This window comes from Thunnus albacares, chromosome 20, assembly GCF_914725855.1.
Source record: "Thunnus albacares chromosome 20, fThuAlb1.1, whole genome shotgun sequence".
NCBI lineage: Eukaryota > Metazoa > Chordata > Actinopteri > Scombriformes > Scombridae > Thunnus > Thunnus albacares.
Window position 1 is genome coordinate 19,320,880 of NC_058125.1, and position 22,608 is coordinate 19,343,487.

The window sequence follows — 22,608 nt, forward strand, 5'->3', positions numbered from 1 at the left end:
TTTTAAATGTTTTCGATACCTGTGTCAATACAATACCTGAGTTTCAGTATCCATACCAAAATTATACTTTTCAATACTTCACACAGGAATGAAGGAAAAACTTTCCATCTAACAAAATTAGGGCTGCACCTAACGATTATTTTCATCATCATTTAGTCTGATGATTATTTTCTTGATTAGTCGTCTATGAAATGTCCGAAAATGGTAAAAATGTTGTTTACTGTTTTCCAAAGCCCAAGTTGACATCTTCAGATGTCTTCTTTTGTCCTGACCAGTAATCCACAACTCAAAGAAATTTAACTTATTATCAAAAAGAAACCAGAACATATTCACATTTGAGAAACTGGAATAGGAAAATGTGGACATTTTTGCTTAAAAATGACTCAAAACAATTAATCAATCATCAAAAAAGTTAATCCAAAGTTAATTTACTGGCGATTGATTAATCGTTCCAGCTTTAAACAAAATAAGCCAAACTTCTCAAATGTATCAGGGTTTCATTTTGTTTTATACAACTTTGCCTAAATAAAATACAGCCCTAAAATTAGTAAGATGATTATATCAGGATATATCTGATGGAAGAATAGAATAGAATAACAATCTGACAGTATCACAAGCCAAGTGTCCCACAACCTGTTTTTAATCACCATTTTTCTTCACAATTCGCTGTTCCGGACTCATCGAACACCATTAATTCAACGCCATACAGTGTCCAGCATATAACAACACCAGTCAAAAACACTCCTCCTGTGCGGCGCTGGCTTGTGATATTAAGTTCCTACTTTCTGAACAATTTTCAACACATGCTGCTAGAGAAAATGAATTTGGTCGGTAACCAAAAAGGTGTTCAACAAGAAAACTGCAAACTCAAACTGTGAAACAAATGACGCACTTTCACTTCCGTTTGGAAACACACTGTGCTGTTACGGATCCAGAACATCTAACATCTACTCTAACTTATAGTCATAGTTTAATGATATCATTGTGAAGGTGGTAAAATGTGTTTTTTCTGCTTTTATACGAAAAGATACAAATTACTCTAAATTGAACTGTGAATATAAGAACTAAACTCCATCACACAAACACTGATGACCAGAAGTTTGCATGATGGATCATATCAATTTCCTAATTATCATCATCGCTTTAACTGCACTTTAGACCACATCCGAAACATTATTGTGAATTAGCTCATGTGATGACGTGAAACATGAGGCGGAAAGCTAATATTTCAGAGAAAAGCTACTCACCATTAGCTCGGTGAAACTTGTTTGTTGCAGTAGCTGGAAAACTGAAACTTGCGGCGCAGCGAAGTTAAAGTACCGAGAAACAAGCCTCCATGATTGCTCATGTCTAGATAAATGCATTACAGAAAGCCATAAAGAAAACTGCAGGAAATTGCTTGTCATAAGTGACAAAAAGCAAACGTATACAGGCTTTCATCTTAGTGTGAGAGCTGATTCCTCTAAATGGCTGCAGACATGAGAAGTTTCAAACTGTTAAATCCTGAATTTCATATCATAGAAAAGTTTGTAGGTTGTTTTTTCAACTAAAAACCAAAAAAAAAGTGAATGTGCTAGTTCTATACATTATATACATTTATATCAATACTGTATTATGATGAAATTTGTTATCTTTTCATATCATGCTGCTGTGAGGCTGCACTTAAACACAGTAGAGCTACAACTGAGGCTGATGGGAATGTCATTAGTTTTGCAGGCATTTTATCTTACACCAAAACAAATAAGGATTTTGACCTGATGATGGCCCTTGATGGAAAGTTAGAGGATCACTTATTATTATTACAATTCATTGTGAGAGGGATATGATTTGACTGACTGATTGACCTTGGCAATCCATCAACAGTTGTAACATTTAATGCCGATCCACAAATGTCAACTTGATGGTGGCACTAGATGAAAAGTCAGGGCAACACCAAAGTCAGTAGGATTAAACCTCTTGGGACTATGAACGTCTGTCCCAAATTTCATCTTAATCCATCTGATAGTTTTTGAGATATTTCATTATTTATTTATTTTGAGCGCTTTGAGTGGTCGGAAGACCAGAAAGGCGCTATACAAGTACAGTCCATTTACCATTTACCATTCAGCCTGGACCAAACTGGTGGACCAACCCACTGACAGACGTAGAGATAAAAAACAAAAATACGATGTAAATTGTTGAATTATTAATGCACTAACTCTACTTACAGTTCTCTTGAGATGTATCACTTTATAATACATAATGTATTTACATTACTAATACATAGTGCACTGTCCTCATTTGCCTTCTCTTTGACTGATCAGTTCGTTTTAGGAAATTAACTGTTGAAACAAAAACTGAAATTCATTTTTTTAACCTGAAAAACATGCAGAGGAGGTGGAAGTTTTCTCAGCCTTGAGTGTTGCCTTCAGTCCAACAACCCATGGATGTGTTAAAGGACCAGTGGACAGAATTTAGTGGCATCTAGCGGAACGGACCTGGCAGAAATGGAATAATATTCATAAGTATGTTTTTATTTGTGTTTAATCACCTGGAACTAAGAATCATTGTGTTTTCGTTACCTTAGAATGAGCCTTTATATCTACTCAGGGAGCAGGTCGTCTTCCACGGAGCCCGCCATGTTGCACTGCCATGTTTCTACGGTAGCTCAGACCGGACAAACCAAACACTGGCTCTAAAGAGGGCCTTTTGCATTTTTCATGCGCTTCACAGGCACCATAGGTTTTCCTACATGCTTGGAAGGGAGGGTGTATTCACTCGGTTGCGATCTGCAACCTCACTGCTAGATGCCACTAAATCTCACATACTGGTGCTTTAAGACAGCTGGATACGGCGCCACCACTAAGCCTTGCTGCCAGTTTTTCACAGTGTTAATTATAAAAGAGACGTCTATAAAACTGTTGACAGGACATCTAAAACTGCAAATAAGGTCAATTATGACTCTTTGTATTGTGAATTTTTAAACCATGAAGGTTGTATATTTGTAAAACTTTCCCAGAACCTAGAAAAGTGATTTTAAAGTTTTATAATTGGGGCAGCAGGAAACCATATTCAGAGGGTCTCACAACACGTAAGCAAACACGGGAAGCTAGAAAACTGTTTTAGCTCACGCGCCAGGTGAGCTATTTTCATTAGAGTGATTGGGCTCCATCTTTGAGTCCGGTATCCAGTTCCTATACATCCACAGTACAACCTCCATAAATAAGACAGGAAACCCATGAAAGCAGTGATAATTAAAATCAACATTTTGATCAATTACTCCTCTGAAAATGTCTCAGAAAATGTTCTTAAATGTGAGATTATCATTAACTGAACCTGAAATATCTGTATCTTGATCTCAAAAGCGCTGAAATGACTTGACTAGAATAGTTGGAGTCGACACAACAAGTAATGTTGTGTTAGCGTGTAATCAACCAGCCTTCGGTTTTCAACGGAAAAATGATGAGAAATGCAGCGGACTAATGCAGCAATTAGGAGGAATATGAGACAAATACGTTTGCTGTAATGCACATCACATTTGTTTCACTGTGACTGAACCTCTGTCTTTATGAACATGAAAAATATTAATCTTTGTTCTCTGTGACAATTTCTACACTTCAGTGTTTACTGACAAAACTGTTAACCCCTTAATAAGCACCCTGATTTTTATGCACAAGCCTAAAAGTGACATATCTAGAATTAAATGGTTGCTGTTCTTGAACCGTTTTGATCCTGGTCTCCTCTGAATGTCAACAGTTTGGAGGGTTTGAATTACTTTTAGCGATAGTGAAGCAAATTTACAGAGGTAAAAACTCGCCTCTCCCTCCTTTATTTTTTGACTTTAGTTGTTTTGTTTGCAGTGCTGCTACAAAAGTTGTCACAGTGATTTTGGGAACTTGATGTAGTGATGTATCGTTTGAGGATTAAATTGGATTCAACCCAAATAAGACGACAAACCCGAGCCTCTTGGTCCATATTCAGCTACCAGAAATGTTCCTGCTTCTACTGAACTGAACATCAAGTCGAAAAGGTTTCTCTGAAGGATGTTACGGGGACAAAAGTCTTCATCATAATCAGATTTCCAAAGTTTAAATGAGGAAAACTCATAAACAGCACTCACATTGTGTCCATCAGACACCATAAATTAATTAACATTTCTTTTCCCATTTCCACTTCCAACCACCAGATATCAGAAACCGCAGGACGCTTCTATCCTTCATCTTCTCTCAGCGGCAGAGACCGCGACAAAATGCTTCTGCAAAAAGCAGTTAGTCTAAACGTAAAAAATCACTGACAGCCAAAAACCTGCAGGCTCCTGATTTATTATATACATTAAAAATGTACAAGAAGAAAAAAGCCGTAACTTTGGACTCTTGGAAATTATAACAGGCGTTTTATAGACAACTGATTAATTGATTAATGAAGAAAATATTCAGCAGTTTAATCAGTAATGAAAATAATTGTTAGTTGCAGCCTTTTTTAATATACAATAGATAGCGTGTTCCTATCAAACAGAAGTGTACATGCTTTTAAAATTTTAAGGAATAGTTTGACATTTTGGGAAATACGCTTATTTGCTTTTTCTTGCTGAGAATTAGATGAGAAGATTGATACCACGCTTAAATATGAGAGTGATATTGATCTTCTCATCTAACTCTTGGCCTGCCAAAATGTCAAACTATTCTTTGAAAAAGGTTCATTATCAGAGGCATGCATGTGTTTTTTACACGTATTTTGTGTGAATGCATGTCAGGGACGCAACTCAGATACTCAACTTCAGAAACAACAATAAGATGGAAATGGAAAAATACTACATTACAAGTAGAAGGTCTGAGTTCAGATTTTTACTTGAGTAAAAGTAAACAAGACTTAACAGTTAAATGTCCCAAAGTATCCAAAATGAAAGCGATGACTGTAAAGAAGAACAGACTTCTGGTGAAAACATCATATCAGTTTTGGGGATTTTTATGTTTTCAGTTAAAAAAAAATACATAAATATTAAAAGTAAAAAGGAAGAAATGAAAGAAAGTGACATGGAAAGAGAGAAAGAGGAAAACAAAGATTTATTTATATTCTCCAGCTGAGAGTTTCTTCTGATAACTTCCAACCAAGCAGCATATGAAGGTGAACAGGAGACTCAAGTCTAAACTACAAACCAGTTTCCAGTTTGGTGTCCCAGAGTTTTTTCCACCGTTGGAGGCCTTTAGGACGTGTGAGTGAAGCCCAGCGCGACACGTCACTGTGAAATCACTTCCTGTTTGTTGCTGCAGGTCTGTCTGTAGTCTCTCTCCTTCATGTAGGTCACGTCGTCCAGCAGCCTCGTCCGAACAGACTCATCCACCGTCATCTCAAGAGTCACCTCTTTGAACACCTGACACACCGACTCCTGCAAACAGACACAAGGACGATGGTCAGAGTCTCTTACAGGATTTTTGTACCTTAATGTCCTGTCAGTCACTTCGCTCAATGAGTTTATGTGGATTATTATACCTCGTGGAAGTGGAGCTTCTTGAACATGGCGATGCTGACCTCGTTGTCCAGCCCGATTTTCGCTTGAAACTTTTTAATCCCGAGTTTGGTGACTCCTGGTGGAAGACAAAGCATTGATCACCATTCACAGAAGGTTTAATGAGTAATTTATGCTAAAAAGCTGTATGTCGCTGCCTTTTTCAAGCCTGTCACACCCCGACAGTGATGTCACAGTGTCCTGGAGTACACCTGTACATCACAGCGGCAAGGTGAGAAGTTAAACCACCAGAGGTCGACAAAAACAAGACGTTCAGGAGTTGTTAAGTTACTGTTTAGCTAGATTAGTTGGTTAGGGTTAGTTACCTTTTTACTTAATTATAACAAGTAAAACTATTAAACACAGCTTTAAAAATCAAATTAAAAAAAGGTCTACACTATATTTCTTATGCATTTCTGTCAGCACATAAATATTATACAACAATGTGGTCACATTACAACATTTTCAGATATTCAGCCAATTAATAGTGAATAAAATTAATTGTCTTAGGATACATTTTTTACATAGATACCATGTGCCATAATAGGATATATCTTAGTTCAATTTGCCACCTGTGTGATGACAGGTGCAGCCTTGTAAATGTACAGTAATTCACAAATGGTGATTTTAGACATTTAAGGCATTTTAATGTATAAATTAAAAGGAGTTTTTTTATGGTTTTTAAACTGTGCAAATAATCCCTAAAATACCTTAATATAGTTAAATCCATTAATTATCCCTTTTAAAAAAAACATTAATAAATACCTGAATTCCATCATTATTCACAGATAATTTGGTGAAATTTTACGGTAAAAAATTAAAGGATTCGGTTTCATAGTGAAAACCAAAATGATAAACTGAAAGATGCTAAAACGCTCCGTAGCTCTAAGAGGAGCTGCAGAGTCGGGTGATTTCTGTGGTTTTGTCACTACAAGCAACATGTTTCACATTACTCGTAGTTATTTGATCCACTGTTAATGTAAAATTATTGATTAGAGCAGCTTTAAAGTCCTTATTTTATCTGCACACAAACTATGTCAACCTCTCTTCTCCCTACTGTAAATAACAAAACAACTTTTAACAAATGTTAAAAAATATTTAAAAGGTATTTTGTAAGCAGCTCACCGTAACACATCATCATGCACGTCACCTCCTTTCCGATGCCTTTGCCTCTGTAACTTGGCTCTGTTAAAAACAAGAAACCCAATCAACATGAAAAAAAATCAGTAGTTAAGTGAAAATAAAGTTGAAATAGTTCAAATATAAAAAGAAAAATGTAAGTTGCTTCTCTTTGTTCAGTAAGTCTTTGCGTCACCTGCTATCATGATCTCCAGCTCAGCCAATGACGGGTCTGATGGGTCGGTCAGGAAGATGTTGACATCTCCCATCATGCACTGCTCCTCCTTTACACTGGAGTCCGCCCACCGCTGCTTGTCCAATATGATAAACGTGCACTCTGGCGAGACAGAATTACAAAAATATCAAATAAAAATAGATTTTCTTTGAGTGAAGGTTGAAATATTTCAGTTGTGTGTGACCTCAGGATGATGTTTTCTGTTATTTTCACAGATCAAATGAGACATTAAGAATTACCTAAAAAAGACTTATGCAAATAAATCTGAAGGATGATGGTAAAAAAAAAACTTTAAAAAGGTTGAGTGTCACTTTAAACCTTGAAAACTGATGAAGGATTTCTGTTGAAACATGCCGGCTGATCCTACTTGCGACATCACAGGTTGCAAACGTCACTGGGTGAGTTTTCCTTCTTGGATTGTTTCATTTTAAAACATTTATAGGCTTTAATATGTAAAAATATCCAGTAATTCACAAGCTAAAAGAAATTAATTCACTAAATTAATTACAAGCAGCCCCTCAGATTTATCTTGTGCTGCTTTTGCTTATGATCAGGTGATTTTGTTGTTGTTTTATTTTAATTAACTTTTACAGGCGTTACATTTTCAAAGATAAGAAGAACATCTAAAAAAATAATTGAAGTCAAACGGAGTTCGACCCCAGATCGTAACTGCTGCTTTAAAAGGATTTATAAAAAGTGAAAGTGTTGTTTTTGTTGTGCACTTTTCCTGCAGGTGACGTCTTACTGTCATTATCTTCCCTCCAGCTCCTCTGCATGTCGTACTCTTGTTCCAGAGTCAGCGGCTCTGAAGCCGTCAGCTGCTGCAGCTCAGGAGACTTCATCCACTCGTGATACCTGACAGGCAGAAACACGTCGGTGAGGCTGAAAGTTTCCACAAGTTCAACTCAGTGTTTTTTTCCTGATACCTTCAACTTTAAAACCAGTTTCACCAAACTCCAGTTAATGGGAAACTTGAATAAAAATACTGGAGCTAAACCACATAAAATTTTCAAACAGGTACTTAATATCATATTAAGACGATAATATGATGATTTTTTATATCATGTTTCAGATTTATGAAACATTTATTCTATTTGTGAGAACATTAAAAAGATGATTTCACAGTTTTTCTCGGTACAGACCTCTTGACCTCAGTCTGGGTGACGATAACCCTTCAACTAATCACAAGATGATTAAAGAAAAATAGGCCTGTTTCCAGGTTGTAAGTTATGCTAGACAGACCTCTCAAAGTTGTTCATAATTTTATACAAAAGATACACATAAAATAGTGAAACACCACTAAGATAAAAATTAATAAACCAAACTAAACAAAGGCTAATCTAAGCCGATATTGGCTTATTGCAGATGAATCAGTGTTTGTGTAGACAGTATGTCTGCTGATAAATGACAGGAAAGTGAAGTAGTGAACAGATTTATTCTGAAACAATGTCACCATTTTATAGTTTTTCCCGCCAGAGAAGAGTTTATTATTCATCCTGCTCTGAATGTTTCTTGGTCATAATTGTCACAAAACTACAAATTCAAGGGAACCTTATCAACAATATTTAATGATGTAATAGGTTGTTTAAAGAAAATTACTCTCAAATACAAAATACTCTCCAATAAGAAACTGCAGCTGCAGTGATAAGTCGTTTATCAATTAGTTGTCACTTATTAAACTAAGTGCCAACTCTATGACAGTAAACTGGGAAACAGTGATCATCATTTTTCACAATTTTCTGATATTTTTATAGACCAAACAATAAATCCATTAATCAATAATAAAAATAATTGTTAGTTGCAGCCTTGAAAGAAACCAGAAAATATTCACATTTAAGAAGCTGGAACCAGAAAATTTGGGCATTTTTTCATAGAAAATGACTCAAAACGATGAATTGATTATCAAAATCGTTGGCGATTAAAGTTCTGAAGATCAGATTAACTTATTGATTAATCGACTAATTTACTAATTTTTGCAACTTTATAACAAAAAGAAAAACATCCTAAATAACAATCAAGCACTGAGAGTATGTAGAATAATAAAGGCAGCTTTTAAGGCTCATTAAAAAGCATCAAATGATAATAATTAGGAAGGAAACAGAATAAAAGAGACAAACAGATGTTTTAAAGACTTCTGGCAGCAGAGGTGATGTTACCTGGGCACGTGCTCTGTGTTGTAAGGAACCAACACGACTTTGTGTCCTTCCAGTAAAGTGTTTTCATTTATCCTCATGATGAAAACCTGATATAAACCACTATTATCACTGGTAACTTCAACAATTGGTCACGTTTGTGTCCATGATCACAACAGAACAGCAGCAGCTCTTTCAGGACTTCCGCCTTTATTCACACTCGGTGGTTAAAACCGAAGCTGCGTTCACGGACACAAAGGAAGAAGTCTCCACCTGCTGGACAACATCTGGAAGTGTTGAAGATCTGCTAAAGTCTGGTCAGGTTCCTCCTCACCTTGTTCTGTTTTCTGCCTTTTAGAAATGTATGACATAGATAAAAATAAATAAATAGCCTCAATATGCGCCACAGTCTGAACAATACATATACAAAATACATTTAATAGCTAGATGTCTCATACATCAGTGCCTCTCTCAGCTCTTATGGTTTAACCCTCCCTCCCATCCTAAGAGTCAGGCCTCGCCAGACGGTTGTAAAAGACGGTTGAGAAAAGAAGAAAAAACTATGTTCTAATACAAAAAAAATCAGTATTTATGGTTGAAACAACTTTTTTGATGGAGCCGCTAACAGCTCAACCAGCTAGAAGGGAACGTTCCCACAACATTGGCCAACGTTACCTACAACGTTACCTACAAGTTCTAATTAACGTTTTAATGTTATGTTCAAAGAATGTTTTAAGGATGTTTATTGTTTCAAATAATGTTCCCATAAGGTTAAATTACGTTTTAACTGCTCTTCTGAGGATGTTCTCAGGACGTTGTTGAGGTCAGATATTATAGAAAGATCTTTTATAAAACATCCCACAATGTTACTTGATAACAAAGGAAGAACATTCTCACTGCAACATTCGGAAAATGTTTTGAGAATGTTTGAGGAAGGTTGTCACCAAACATTTTTAGGATGTTTTTAGAGATGTTTTAGGAACCTTCTGGGAACCAAAACAAAACTTCCCACTGAACACATTATTAGAACATTTTTAGAACAAACCCAAACCAGAAAAAGTTGGAACCACAGCTGTAGAGGCTTTAAATTAAGTTGTGTCTTATTATCATCTTATTACCAAATTGTATTTTTTCCCTCTGGAATTTCTAGTTTCTTCTCCAATCTACCAACTTTCCTTTATAAATACTGCAGCTGTGTATTTACTGTTATTGTCTCCTCTAATCAGGACTTTGGGTCTGTGTGACGGAGGGATAAAATTTATCATTAAAGATATTATTCGATCCCCAAATTCCTGATTCAGTTCTTTTATTGTCACTTTACTGCAATAATCTTTCTTCACCTTTACAGCCAATAACAAACACATTTAGTTTGTACTTTTCTTTTTTTATTATTGCAAACATTGTATGTATGTACTGTACGTGCATGTGTTAAGAGTGTGAGTGTGGTTTGGGGGTTATGTGGCCCTGCTGAGTCCGTGCCACAGTTTAACCGGCTCCTGCGGCGTGTTGACCATGTCCATCCAGTGCTGCAGCTGCGGGCCCCTTGCGTACATGAAGGGACCCAAAACCAGAACTCCCAGCAGGGTCGGAGGCTCTGGGACACACATGAACATGGGTGAATACACAGCTGACCTCTGTCTCAGCTCGTCTTCTCTCATCTATTCACATTAACACTGAAGCTTATATTGCAAGTCAATTGATCAGATTAACACGGTTTCTTTAAATTAACCATCATGAAACGGTTAAAGGTTTAATAAATCAAGAGTCTCAATCCTTAACCTCCTTTTTTAAGTGCAGCGGAACACAACAAAAATAAAAAGTTATCCTCTGAACTATAAACTGTAATAATATTTCACGTCTACCTCTGTTTATCAATTTGATGTTGATAACATTAACTGGCAAACTGAGGAAGAAAACTGTGAAACTGGTTTGTAATATGGTGCAAGAGATCCTTTATAGATGTGCTGTCATCTTTATTTACAGTATTACAACAAGTGGAAACCTCTGTTAGGTAAATTGTTGTTTTTTTTTATTCAAAAATGTGAATAATCTTCTTTGCTTGTTTACTGGAATTCACCTAAAACCAAATCTCTTTTCAGCATTATAATCTCTGTGTCTGTAAGTCAACCTGAAGAAGATCTGATTACCTGCAGTAGCATTTAATCAAATAATGTTTTTTTTTTAACGTTTTGTTTGGATGATATTTGATTGAATTTGTGTGATATACTGTACGGTATGTTGTCAGATGTGGAGAAAATTGACACATAATGACATTAAATTACCACATGAACCAAAAAAAAGGAAATATAAACTCAGAAAGAAAAGAAAAAACCTTTAACAGCCCTGAACTCTCACTGGGACCAAAGTTGATGATATTACCACCAAAAATTAACATTTTGCCCAATTCTTATCTGGTTAGTTTAAAATCCAAAAGGCAGTTTTGTACAGTAAGTTTCACCTGAGCTGACGTCATGTGGCTGCTGCAGCTCAAACCTCAGACAGGCCTCATCCAGGTGCTGGGGTCGCAGTTTAAAGGTCATCCTGTGGTCGAAGTAGTGATCCGTTTCACCCTTCACCACACAGCTGCGCTTGATCTTCACCACCCGAGTGTGTATTTGTAAGCTCACCTGGACGCACACACCTGGGAAACACACACACACACAGATGCCGTATTATCATGCTTACACTGTCACTCCACTGTTCATATTTTGACTCGTTGTTCTACCTGCGTCTGAGAGCAGCTGCAGGCCTCGAGCCCTCAGAACCACCACAGAGAGGCGCTGCAGAGCCGGACTGTAGCTGAGAGAAACCTGCACGTCACCCAGCTCTGAACACTGACACAGATTTGAAGAGGACAGACTAATTATGAGCTTACATGCCAAAATCTGTGCGCATGCATGCTTCCTGTGTGTGTGTTGTCGTGCACCTGAGTGTCGTCCTCAGTCTCCAGGTCTCTCCAGAGCACCCTGCCGGCCTGACCAAGCTCCCCCTCTAGAGGAAACAGCACCCTGCCCACCGCGTGGCGTTTGCCGTCTTGCACCACACTCAGCACGCACACACTCAGGGTGCTCTGAGGCACGCACACTCCTGACACCTGTGGAGGGAACATACAGAAAGAGAGTGAGAGTTGGAGATTTTCTAGATTTTTCTCACTGTCTCATGTGCAGATAATTTCACAAAATAACAAGATAATTTCACTTTTTTGTGGAAAAAGCATATCAGACAAAAATTCAACATCTTAAAACAGGTCTAGAGGTGAATTTTAAGTATTTGTTCATGTGTCTCTGAGGTTTGTTTGTGTGTGTGTCAGTTAATTCAAAACTTTTGTGTCCTTGCCTGGAAAACGAAGCAGTCGTTGAACTCCGGGTCGGGCCCTGTGCCTCTGGCTTTGGCCTGGCGGGGCCGCCGGTCGTCAGGGAGAAGCCGGAGCTCCACCAGCGTGACGTTGCCGTGAAAACGGGGAGGGAGGTTGCCGAGGCGGAGCAAGGAGACCATGAGCTGTTCGCTGCTGTGTCGATACTCCACGGAGAAGCAGAGACGTGTGGCCATGCCGGGAGGAGGCGCCACCACCTCGTTCAGAGGAGGAGCAGAGTACAGACTGGCCAGCAGCGTCCCTACAGGGTACCAACCTGACAGAAACATAAATATACTGGAAGTGTGCTGTGTGTAAGAATTTGTTACCACTTAGAGGACCAGTGTGTAAGATTTAGTGACATCTAGGGGTGACGTTGCAGATTGTAACTAACTGATAACCTCTTCCTCCCCTTCCAAGTGTGTAGGAGAACCTACGGTGGCTGTGAAACTCACAAAAAACACAAAAGACCCTCTCTAGAGTGTTAGGTTTGTCCATTCTGGGCTACTGTAGAAACATGGCAGTGCAACATGGCGGACTCTGTGGAAGAGGATCCGCTCCTCATGTAGATATAAAGGGCTCGTTCTAAGGTAATGAAAACACAATGATTCTTAGTTTCAGGTGATTATACACTAATTAAAACATGCTTACGAATATTATGTTCCATTTCTGCCAATAGATCCCACTAAATCTTACACACTGGTCCTTTAAATTCAATCTTATGCATTTGATGGGTACTGGGATGTCGTATCAGCAGCTCAAACATCTCTTCTATCTATAAATCACATCCAATTAGTTATTAACAGTATTATCCTTTAATTTATGTTTCAAAGGACTGAATTTCACTTCTAAAACTCAAAGTGGCTCTAACCATCTTTTCATACAGTTAAATAAAGGCAGTGATGACCTACTCCTTACTGAGAGTGACCCGCGGTGGGCTAGTATGTCCCTCCGAGGCTCCATCTTCATCTCCTCCAACTCCTCTACTTTCTCCTCAGTCTTCAGGTTGTCACGGTTTCGTGTCATAAAGCGTGGAGGCAAGGTGAAAGGGACCTCATTGGGCCTTTTACAGAGAGAGACAAAAGTTCAGCATTTTAAAAAAATCAACACATTATTTTCAAATGAATTGTGACACCCGACAAATGTTGGTCAGATGATTTCTATGATCTAATTTCAGTGGTATTTTAGTGCTGGTGTCTCTTAAAATCAAGACTAAATTACCCACTACCCTGATGATTCAGAGAAATGGATATTTTGATTTTCTGAGTGGTATAAATATCTTTATCAATTTATATGTAGTAACATCATCATGCAGAAACCTACGTCAGGTCACATGGAAAAAGTTTTTAGAAGTGCTGGGGAAAATGGTATTTTGATGCTAAAACATACGTACCTTGACCAAAATTTGAATTTTTGTATTTGAATTCATATGGAACAATACTGGGAAGCTACAGAATGATATAAAAACCTCAAAAACCAAAAAATACTGGACCTGCCCTTTAAAAGTTGACACTGACCTTGTAATATCATAATATAATAACTTTATACCGGATCTCCACTGGACCATGTGCTATGGTCAAAAGCAAGTAAGTGAACATTAAGTTGAGATTGTTTTGTCAAGCAATATCAATGACTTATCAATATTTATATTGAGCTGTTATGTTCCTCCAAGTGATTAACAACTAACTGAACTCTTTCTGCCACAAATTATTTTATACAGGTTCAAGTAATTTTATATTCTTATTTTTATTTATATGTGTTTAGATGTCAAACTATGTTTTGTCATTTTAATGGAAATTTGTGCAAAGATTTTTCAATCTACAGTTTTAATTCTTTAAAGATCTACATCAATAAACAGTGAGAGAAAACTCTAAATGATAGTAAATATTTATATTTTTTCAAGTCTTTCTCAAGAAACAACACTCATATGTCTGTATGTACATTTCAACTGTTTTTGGTTGCTGATGAATAATTGTACACAAAGTTAGTACTACAGTAGTAGCAACAAAAAGAGGGAATTTCATTCTAAAAAACTACAATTTGTCTGACTCAAATTGCTGAAGCCTCATATTAGTTTTGCAGTTTTTAATGCATTTTTGCACAGAATGAGGAAAACTTATTTTGTCCCTCATCGCTTTAATGCACAAGATGAATTATTACAGTGACTATTAATGTGAGCATGTTAGTACCGTTTTAAGACAGACTTGAAAAAATGTGAACCTATTCTTTAAACTGTACTTCTACATGCATATTTTATGGTAAAGTTTTTTTATTCATGGTACTAACGTGGCCCAGGAGCCCTGAGAAACCAGGATGACCGGAGCAGAGCATGCTGGCACTGAAGGCACCGTAGAGAGCAGCTCCTGGTACTGTCTCTGATCCTTCCTCCTGCACAGATAGTACACCATCAGACCCAGCAGCAGCAGCAGCACCAGGAGAACCACAGACACACCAACGGCCAACAGTAACTTCTGGTCTACACAAAAACACACATAAACCAGGAACACAACATGAAAGTCTGTGGAAATTAGAGGGAAAGACACACGAGGAGAACGGGCTCTAACTTACCCGCCATGGAGAGATAAAGTTATTTTTCATCTGCAACCTCAAAAGAAAGCAGCTCTCTTTAGTTTTTCTTCTTGTCAGCTTTCACTGAGACAGACTGACTGTCCAAAGCTGAAGCTGTGTCCTAACATTAGTTATTAAAGTGAGAGTTGTAGAGTTGTAGTGGAGCTGGCTCTCAGTGGTGTGTGTAGAGTTTGCTGTTTGTGAAAGAGTACAACACAGCTGCCTGGTTCTCACAATTTCATGCTGTTATCTGGCTTTTTGTTTGGCTGTGACATTCATACCTCTGTCAAGGACCATACCAGTGATTTAGGAGGTTTTAACTCATTTATGAATTATATCCCAGTATTTCACATTACAGCTAAACATTTGCAAACCATGTTATAGTGTTTTAAAATGATTTCATGTATTTTTCTGACCTTCTAGGCAGCTGTTGATCTCCGTCCATTTCCTCAAAATGTTTGTGTTTCTGTCCATCTGATGAATTTAAGTCCAATATTTGCTTTCTTTTAGTTCAGCTTTTGGTTTCTTCATACTCATGAGGGAAATATCTGGCTCTTTAGCTGCTAAATGCTCCACTATGTTCACCAGCTAGATGTGAACTGTGTCTGTTTACTGTTTGGTGCTGAGCAGGTAGTGCACAGTGGGGTTTTTAGAGTTTTTTTTTCTGTTGCAGCCAGACAGCTAAACAATGAGCTGAAACTCAATATAAAGCTCTGTAAAGCTGAGGGGAGCCGTTCATTACTACGAGTGACACCCCTGACATTACACACTGTCATTTAATACATTGCTTTTATAAAAAAATATTGAATATAGCTGCTTTAAAGGGCTATTCCATCAATTTTACACATAAATGTCAGTTTACTAGCCATGAGGAGTTCTACTCAGTCTGTGAAAACAGTTGTTTTTTACAGACTGGGAACTATCTTCCAATATTTACTTGACAGAGGAGCTCTGTCAAGTAAAGTCAACCGAATAACCCTGATGATGTCATCAGGCTATTGGTTGCATGATGGGAAATATAGGATCCAGTGGTTTTTGAGCTTGATTCACTAAAACTTAGGATATCTCGGCTACTGCTGCCCTCATTTTTTTCAGTTTTTGTCCTTTTATGTCTCTAACGAACACTTTAACTTTATGGAAGTGCAATACTAAATCACTTTAGTACCCTTTAAGGTATAAAACTCAGTTAGTAGCCTCTTGAAACTCGCTGGAGTTGTGTTATCCAGTGGTTCTTAAACATTTTGGCTTGTGACCCTTTAAAACAAAGCAATTCCTACTTGCGATCAGTCATCGCAGTTTGCGTGTCTATAGAATATAACCCCTTCAAACAAATAGTGATGTTTCAGTCGTGGCTTTATGTGAAGAATCTTTACAGGTCTGACGAAATAAAAATACCCAGAAATTCACAGGACACAAGGCTGGAATGGCAACTTCCTCATAAGCCCCAGATTCACCGAGTGTCCATTAATAAATCACAAATTTGTTGCAAATGTTTCAAATTTGCACCACTAAAGTATAATATCAACTAAGGTTGGTCCTGACCTTGTGGCCTGTGTCATTATCTATTTTTAGGCTTTGATGTTTTATTTCATATCATGCTCACATGGTCCATATTCCTGAATAAACTTGATCAAATTACCATAAACTGATTTACCTGGGACCAGATAATGTTATTCCAGCACACAAGAGTACTGGTCTCTGGTTGTATAATGAAGCTTTTGTGTATATTGTAATCTGCTATGTAGTCTGTAGTTAATGAGAACTTGGAGGCGACAGGGTACACACAGTCCATAGAGGGGGAGAGGTGGCTGATGGTCAACAGGGGCCAAACAGCAAAAGGTTAATCCAGCCGTGACAAGAAAAAAGAGCAAAGATTAGAGGAAAGTCTGGAAATAAATCCTGATAATTTGTGAATTTACACTATTATTATTATGCAGTGATGCAATGCAAATGTTTTCAAATCAATCTGCACTTGTGGCTGCATTAAAAACAGTTACAATAGTCTGCTAATTGATTTTATTACTGTATGGAGATACAAAGAAACTCATGGCTGTCTGAGGGGGAAAACTTGAGACTCTACAGCATGAATTCAAAATGTACTGTCAAGTCTACATAATCTCAACCATTTTTACCCTTTTATGTGGAAATCTTTCCTCATTCACTATAACTGAGTAATGCCTATACCAATACAATTGTGTAACAGCTAAGTTACAACAAGTGTGTAACTTAGCTGTTACACAATTGTATTTGTACATTTGTTTTCTGATCCCCTTTGAGCTATTCTGCTGGACAGTACTTATCTGGATTTGATGACTAAATTTACTCTTTTTTCCCCTTCCCTTTCTTGGTTTATGCTAAACTAAATTATGGATTTATCTCTTTATTTTCTTTCTGGATGCGCACTAACTATGCTCACTCATATCTGTGACGTGTCAACAATGGAGCTCCATGTGTGTAAAAAAAAAGTCAACATAATCTATAACTGAGGGGATAGAACTTGCAAGAACACTGGTGTGTTTTCAGTTTTTTATATTAATTGACTGCTTTTAAATATTTCCATCTCATCCCCCCTCACAAACATGTAAATAACTGCGTGTAATATGACGTACATCTGACTTGATCTTAACTCAGAATTAGCCACTCATCCACCCACTGTGGGTTCATTTACACACACATATGCCCACACACACTCAGACTGTTAAGAGATTGGACGATAGCTAATGAGATGACAGGAGGCAGCTAATCCTCAGAGCTAAAGGTAGAGTAATGGCCCTCTCTGATGCATGCATACCTCAAACAAACGCACACATTCACAGAGAGAAACGTACATATTTACAGTAATGCCAACTGCACATTGTATAGTCAAAGAAAAAAAGACACACAGTAGAAGATCAAGCTGAAGAAAAGTAACAAGAGAGGATAACTGAGTTGTGTGTGAAGACATGAAGGCAGCTGGATAGAGGAAAGGTGATCTTCTTAAGAAGTGAGGGAGGAATGAGGGGAGGAAAGAGAAACGCCATTTAGCACTACCTGCTCTGTGGCAGGGCAGAGAGCAAAACAGGACACAAAGTTGTGAATTTACAGGTAAGAGCTTATTTTTCTGTTTTCTGGGACATCACGCAGTGTTTTTTATGTGCATGAACAGCCATATATGTGGGTTAGGTGGCTGTTTATTCTTTAAATACAGACAAATTGTGAGGCGGTCTGGGTATCAGCAGGTCAGCTGTGGTCGAAACACCACCAGGTCAGTTTGGGACAGAAGTGAATTAGACGGTTAGGCAGTTAGTTTTAATCTAATAATGGATTTGGGCATGTTTTTTTGCTCTACTAAATCATTGAGCATACATTTTCAATAAATGTGAGACTGATGATCTGGCGTAACTAATTGGTTTTTAAAAACATAAATACACCAAAGAATAAATGTAGGCATAGCACACACATTGATGCTGCTAGAGGAAAAGAAAAACATCAGATTTTTTATAACTTCTATCATCCATTCTTGTGATTTTTTCCTTTTCTTTGTCTCTTTTGCTTCTTTGTCTTTAGCCAACTGGAGGTCAAAGGCTCTCTTAAATCTGTCTTGATCAATCTACATTCTGTCTCAATAATCAAATAATCTGGATTGTGTAATCTCATTAGGCTAATCTGGGAGCGCATAGGAATGTGTGTGTGTGTGCACGCGCACTGACTGGGTTTAGGATGTGTGTCAGATTCAGAAAGAAAGAAAAGATTAAAGTAATAGGTTTGCTTTCTTGCCAAGAGTTTGAGAAGGTTGATACCACTCTTGTGTTGGGATGCTAAATATGCAGCTACAGCCAGCAGCCGGTTAACTTAACATCGTGTAAAGACAGGAAGCAGCAGGGAGCACAAAATCTACCTACCAGCACCGCTAAAGCTCATTAAGTAACTTGTTATATCTTGTTTGTTAAATCTGTAGAAAAAAGGGTTAGGGTTAGGGTTAAATCTGTACAAAAAATTATCAAATTTGGGGGGTTTTGATGGGCACTATGTCTTGGCCAGAAGACGAAATGTGTCTTGTGCCAGCCATGAAATAGTCCACGTGTTCATTAATGAGCTTTAGAGATGCTGGTTACCTTTGGGTGGAGCCAGGCTAGCTGTTTCCCCCTGTTTCCAGTCTTTACACTAAGCTAAGCTAAGCTAATCATCTCTTGGCTGTAGCTTCATATTTACCATACAGACATGAGAGTGCTATTATAAGAGCATTTCAAGGCTTAAAGTTGTTTTTCTTTGCAGGTTGTTGCTGTTGCCATGGCGAAGCCCGGGCGCCCTGCCTCTGAGAACTACCAGCCGGTCTGTTGCTCAGTCAGTCAGTCTGTCTCTTACTCCAGCACAGCTGGGAGTGAAGGACTGGAGGATGAGGACGATAAGGCACCCATTTTCTCCCTCTCTAAGAGCTCCATGGATGTGGTCATGGCGACCGGGCCGCCACACAAGCGGGACCCGGCCTGGACCAGAATGGACTTGAAACGCAGCTCCAGCACCAACACACACTCTGAGCAGAGCTCGGTGATGCTGCAGCAGCTGCACCCTCACGTGTGGCAGCAGGTCAACAACCTTCAGGCGCCACTTGCAGCTCAACACGTGGATGCACTCGGTCCTCCTGCAATCAGCGAGCGCTGGCTTGCCAACATGCAGCGTTGGAGTGAGTGCAGCGGCAGCACACACAGCCGCAGCAGCACTCCAGACACGGTGGTATGGAAAGGAGGGTCCTCACGCCCTTGCAGTCTCACCCAAGAAGGCCTTTGTTCTTCTGCACCGGACTCGCCAATGTCCAAAACAGCTTCTTCCCCAACCACACCCTCACCATTCGTCTCCCCACTGCAGACGCCCACTTTACCACCCCTCAATCTTTCAACTTCTTCTTTTCCACTAACACTGAGCACACATCAGCAGGGAGACTCGCCTCACACCACCTCACCCTTGCCGTCGCCGCTGCAAGCTCACACATATTCACCCCTGCCGTCTCCCCTGCAGGCTCACACATCTTCACCCCTGCCGTCTCCCCTGCAGGCTCACACATATTCACCCCTGCCGTCTCCCCTGCAGGCTCACACCACCTCACCCCTGCCGTCTCCCCTGCAGGCTCACACATCTTCACCCCTGCCGTCTCCCCTGCAGGCTCACACCACCTCACCCCTGCCGTCTCCCCTGCAGGCTCACACATCTTCACCCCTGCCGTCTCCCCTGCAGGCTCACACATCTTCACCCCTGCCGTCTCCCCTGCAGGCTCACACCACCTCACCCCTGCCGTCTCCCCTGCAGCCTCACACCACCTCACCCCTGCCGTCTCCCCTGCAGGCTCAGAACACCTCACCCCTGCCGTCTCCCCTGCAGGCTCACACCACCTCACCCCTGCTGTCTCCCCTGCAGGCTCATACCACTTCACCCCTGCCGTCTCCCCTGCAGGCTCACACCACCTCACCCCTGCCGTCTCCCCTGCAGGCTCACACCACCTCACCCCTGCCGTCTCCCCTGCAGGCTCACACATCTTCACCCCTGCCATCTCCCCTGCAGGCTCATACCACCTCACCCCTGCCGTCCAACTCCCCCAATCCCATCCAGCTCACAGACACAGACGATGAATGCTTCCTGGGGAATAATTCGCTCTCTTTTCAATATCCTTCCCCAATAACGTCCTCTGTTAGCTTAAAGGAAGGATGTGAGTCATCAGATCCTGGATGCCTTGCTGATGGCGTGATAGAAGAGCCGCCCAGCTGTGAAGGCATGCCGTTGTCAGAGGTTGAAGGAGTGAGAAGCCCAGTGCGAATGTCTGGTGACTTGACACCTAATTCGGCAGCAGACGGACAAGAATCAGGAAGAGGAGCATCAGTGAGCCATCTACAGCTGCCATGGCAATTGGGGCAAAGATGTTGGAGGTCACCTCTGGTTTCTTCCTTGAGCGACTCAGGGTTGCGTGAATGCTGCAGGTGCCACTTTACCTCCAGAGAAGGCATCACACAGGCTCCAAAGGTAGAAATGTTCAGGGAGGAAGGTACGATGACTTCACAGCTGGAACTGGTAGACGCCGCAGTGCAGACACTGTCTCCTGTCAACTCCTGGTGGGACCTCAGAAGGAACATGTCCACCTCCAACATGGGCTCCCACTCCATCTTGGGCTCACCACCTGGATCGAGACTGAACCTGAAGTCCTCAGTGGGGTCTCACTCCAACTTGGTGTCACCATCCTCCAGCATGTTCCCAGTGAGCAGCGGCGAGGAGGAGGAGGAGGAGAGACAAGGAGATGACCCGACGTGGGATGTCAACACTGCGTCCTCACATGGTCTAGAGAGGAGACGGTCGTGTCTGAAGATCCAGGGGGACGAGAGGGACGAGCTGGGGAGGAGGAGCAGCATGAAGCAGGTGCAGTGGGACGAGGACGGGATGACGTGGGATGTGCACGGAGCATCTTTGGATCCGGAGGAGCTGAGCACAGCCATACGGAAACATCTGGAACTCAAGAACAGCCCCCGACCAACGAGACGTACCTCAAAGAAGAAGAAAGCACCAAAGCCTCCTCTCATATCGAACATGGTAAAGGCCATGGCCCCAGAAATGAACCCACCTGTGATGGTTATTACGTCAACTTGTTTGGTGGAGGGTGAGACTGAGGAGACACCGGAGGCTGACGGAGGGAGGGAAGTGGAAGAGGAAGGAGGAGGAGGCAAGAAGGAGGAAACAGTGGAAACTGCACGTAGAATAAGCAAAGCAGAAGGAGAGAACGTAAAGGAAAAAGAGGAGGAGGTGTACGTAGAGGAGGGCACCAGCCATCCAAAGTCACCCTCGAGTGGACACAGCCGGAAGAGGAGTGTGATCAGGTCGCTGAGGAGGCCTGGCTGGTGTGGAGGCTCTAGAAAGGTAGACGACTGATCTTGAAGACTGAAAACCTGACTCTTTATTGATTATTAACAGCTGATCAAGTCCTCGGTTTGCACAGAAGCACTAATAATAAACCAAGTAAAGCTGAGAGAGACACTGGGAGTAGTTCTCACTTTCATGTGGTTTTAACCTGCTGTGCTTTTAAATCATTCTGTCAGCATTTTTCTTGTCATTTGGTAAAAAAAAAATGAAGATCCAATGTTAGAAACTTTGTTCCTCAACTCATTCAGATCTACTTTTTAGTGATGGGTAGATGCGTATCTAGCGACGTTTCAATAAAAGTCAAGACTTACTGGTAAATTAGTGAGACAACCAAAAACATTTGTAAATGTAGATGTTCAATAAAAACAAACTTCATCTTTGTATTTCTGTTGCTCTAAAAGTTTTTGTTTAGTTTAAGGGCGGAAGCTGAAAAAAGAGCAAAGACTCGAGGAACATAAAGGAAAAGACTCTTAAAGCAGATGATAAAAAAGGTTATTTACAAAGGGAAAGTGATAGGAGCAGCATAAGTAGAGTTTTGAGTTATTTTTTCTTAATTCGAGCTACTTTCTATTAAAGCCCCATCAATACTTGAGTTTTGAGGCCAAAACTGATATTTGAGAGTTTTAAGTTTGATAAAAAACATATCAAGTCATATTTACTTTTTGTACATAATGTCATAATTTTTTTTTTATATGGAGGAGTTGTGACTAAGATACTGCATGTACTTGGAGACTCAGTACATACTATGGTGGCACAGTTTCATATTTTTTGCATTTCTGTACTGCAGTTTCTTATTACTTATCAGCAAAACACCAGTACCAATATATCTGCTGCTTAC

At 39.9% G+C, this 22,608-nt stretch overlaps 2 protein-coding genes across 2 annotated transcripts; both read right to left on the reverse strand.

Moving 5' to 3' along the window:
• Positions 1 to 4,808: 4,808 nt before the first annotated feature.
• On the reverse strand, positions 4,809 to 9,199 carry nat9 (N-acetyltransferase 9 (GCN5-related, putative)). The gene is made up of 6 exons (XM_044337511.1): positions 8,996 to 9,199; positions 7,585 to 7,694; positions 6,801 to 6,941; positions 6,611 to 6,670; positions 5,470 to 5,564; positions 4,809 to 5,365 (listed from the first exon to the last, which is right to left on the reverse strand). The coding sequence occupies exons 1-6, from the start codon at positions 9,070 to 9,072 to the stop codon at positions 5,216 to 5,218; spliced, it is 633 nt and encodes a 210-aa protein (XP_044193446.1). The 5' UTR covers positions 9,073 to 9,199; the 3' UTR covers positions 4,809 to 5,215.
• Positions 9,200 to 10,282: 1,083 nt separating this feature from the next.
• Positions 10,283 to 15,485, reverse strand: syt15 (synaptotagmin XV). Its single transcript, XM_044337508.1, has 8 exons — positions 14,892 to 15,485; positions 14,610 to 14,799; positions 13,235 to 13,386; positions 12,308 to 12,600; positions 11,898 to 12,065; positions 11,697 to 11,805; positions 11,430 to 11,612; positions 10,283 to 10,565 (listed from the first exon to the last, which is right to left on the reverse strand). The coding sequence occupies exons 1-8, from the start codon at positions 14,896 to 14,898 to the stop codon at positions 10,426 to 10,428; spliced, it is 1,242 nt and encodes a 413-aa protein (XP_044193443.1). The 5' UTR covers positions 14,899 to 15,485; the 3' UTR covers positions 10,283 to 10,425.
• Positions 15,486 to 22,608: the final 7,123 nt, after the last annotated feature.

Excerpts from the sequence above, each read along its gene's own strand:
- nat9 (XM_044337511.1), bottom strand. The coding sequence starts at position 9,072 with ATGAGGATAAATGAAAACACTTTACTGGAAGGACACAAAGTCGTGTTG. Across the intron at positions 6,942-7,584 it reads CTGGAGGGAAGATAATGACA|AGTGCACGTTTATCATATTG; the intron begins GTAAGACGTCAC and ends CTGTCTCGCCAG. Across the intron at positions 6,671-6,800 it reads GCTGGAGATCATGATAGCAG|AGCCAAGTTACAGAGGCAAA; the intron begins GTGACGCAAAGA and ends TGTTTTTAACAG.
- syt15 (XM_044337508.1), bottom strand. Across the intron at positions 13,387-14,609 it reads TCTCAGGGCTCCTGGGCCAC|GCCCAATGAGGTCCCTTTCA; the intron begins GTTAGTACCATG and ends TCTCTGTAAAAG. Across the intron at positions 12,601-13,234 it reads CGGGTCACTCTCAGTAAGGA|GTTGGTACCCTGTAGGGACG; the intron begins GTAGGTCATCAC and ends TGTTTCTGTCAG.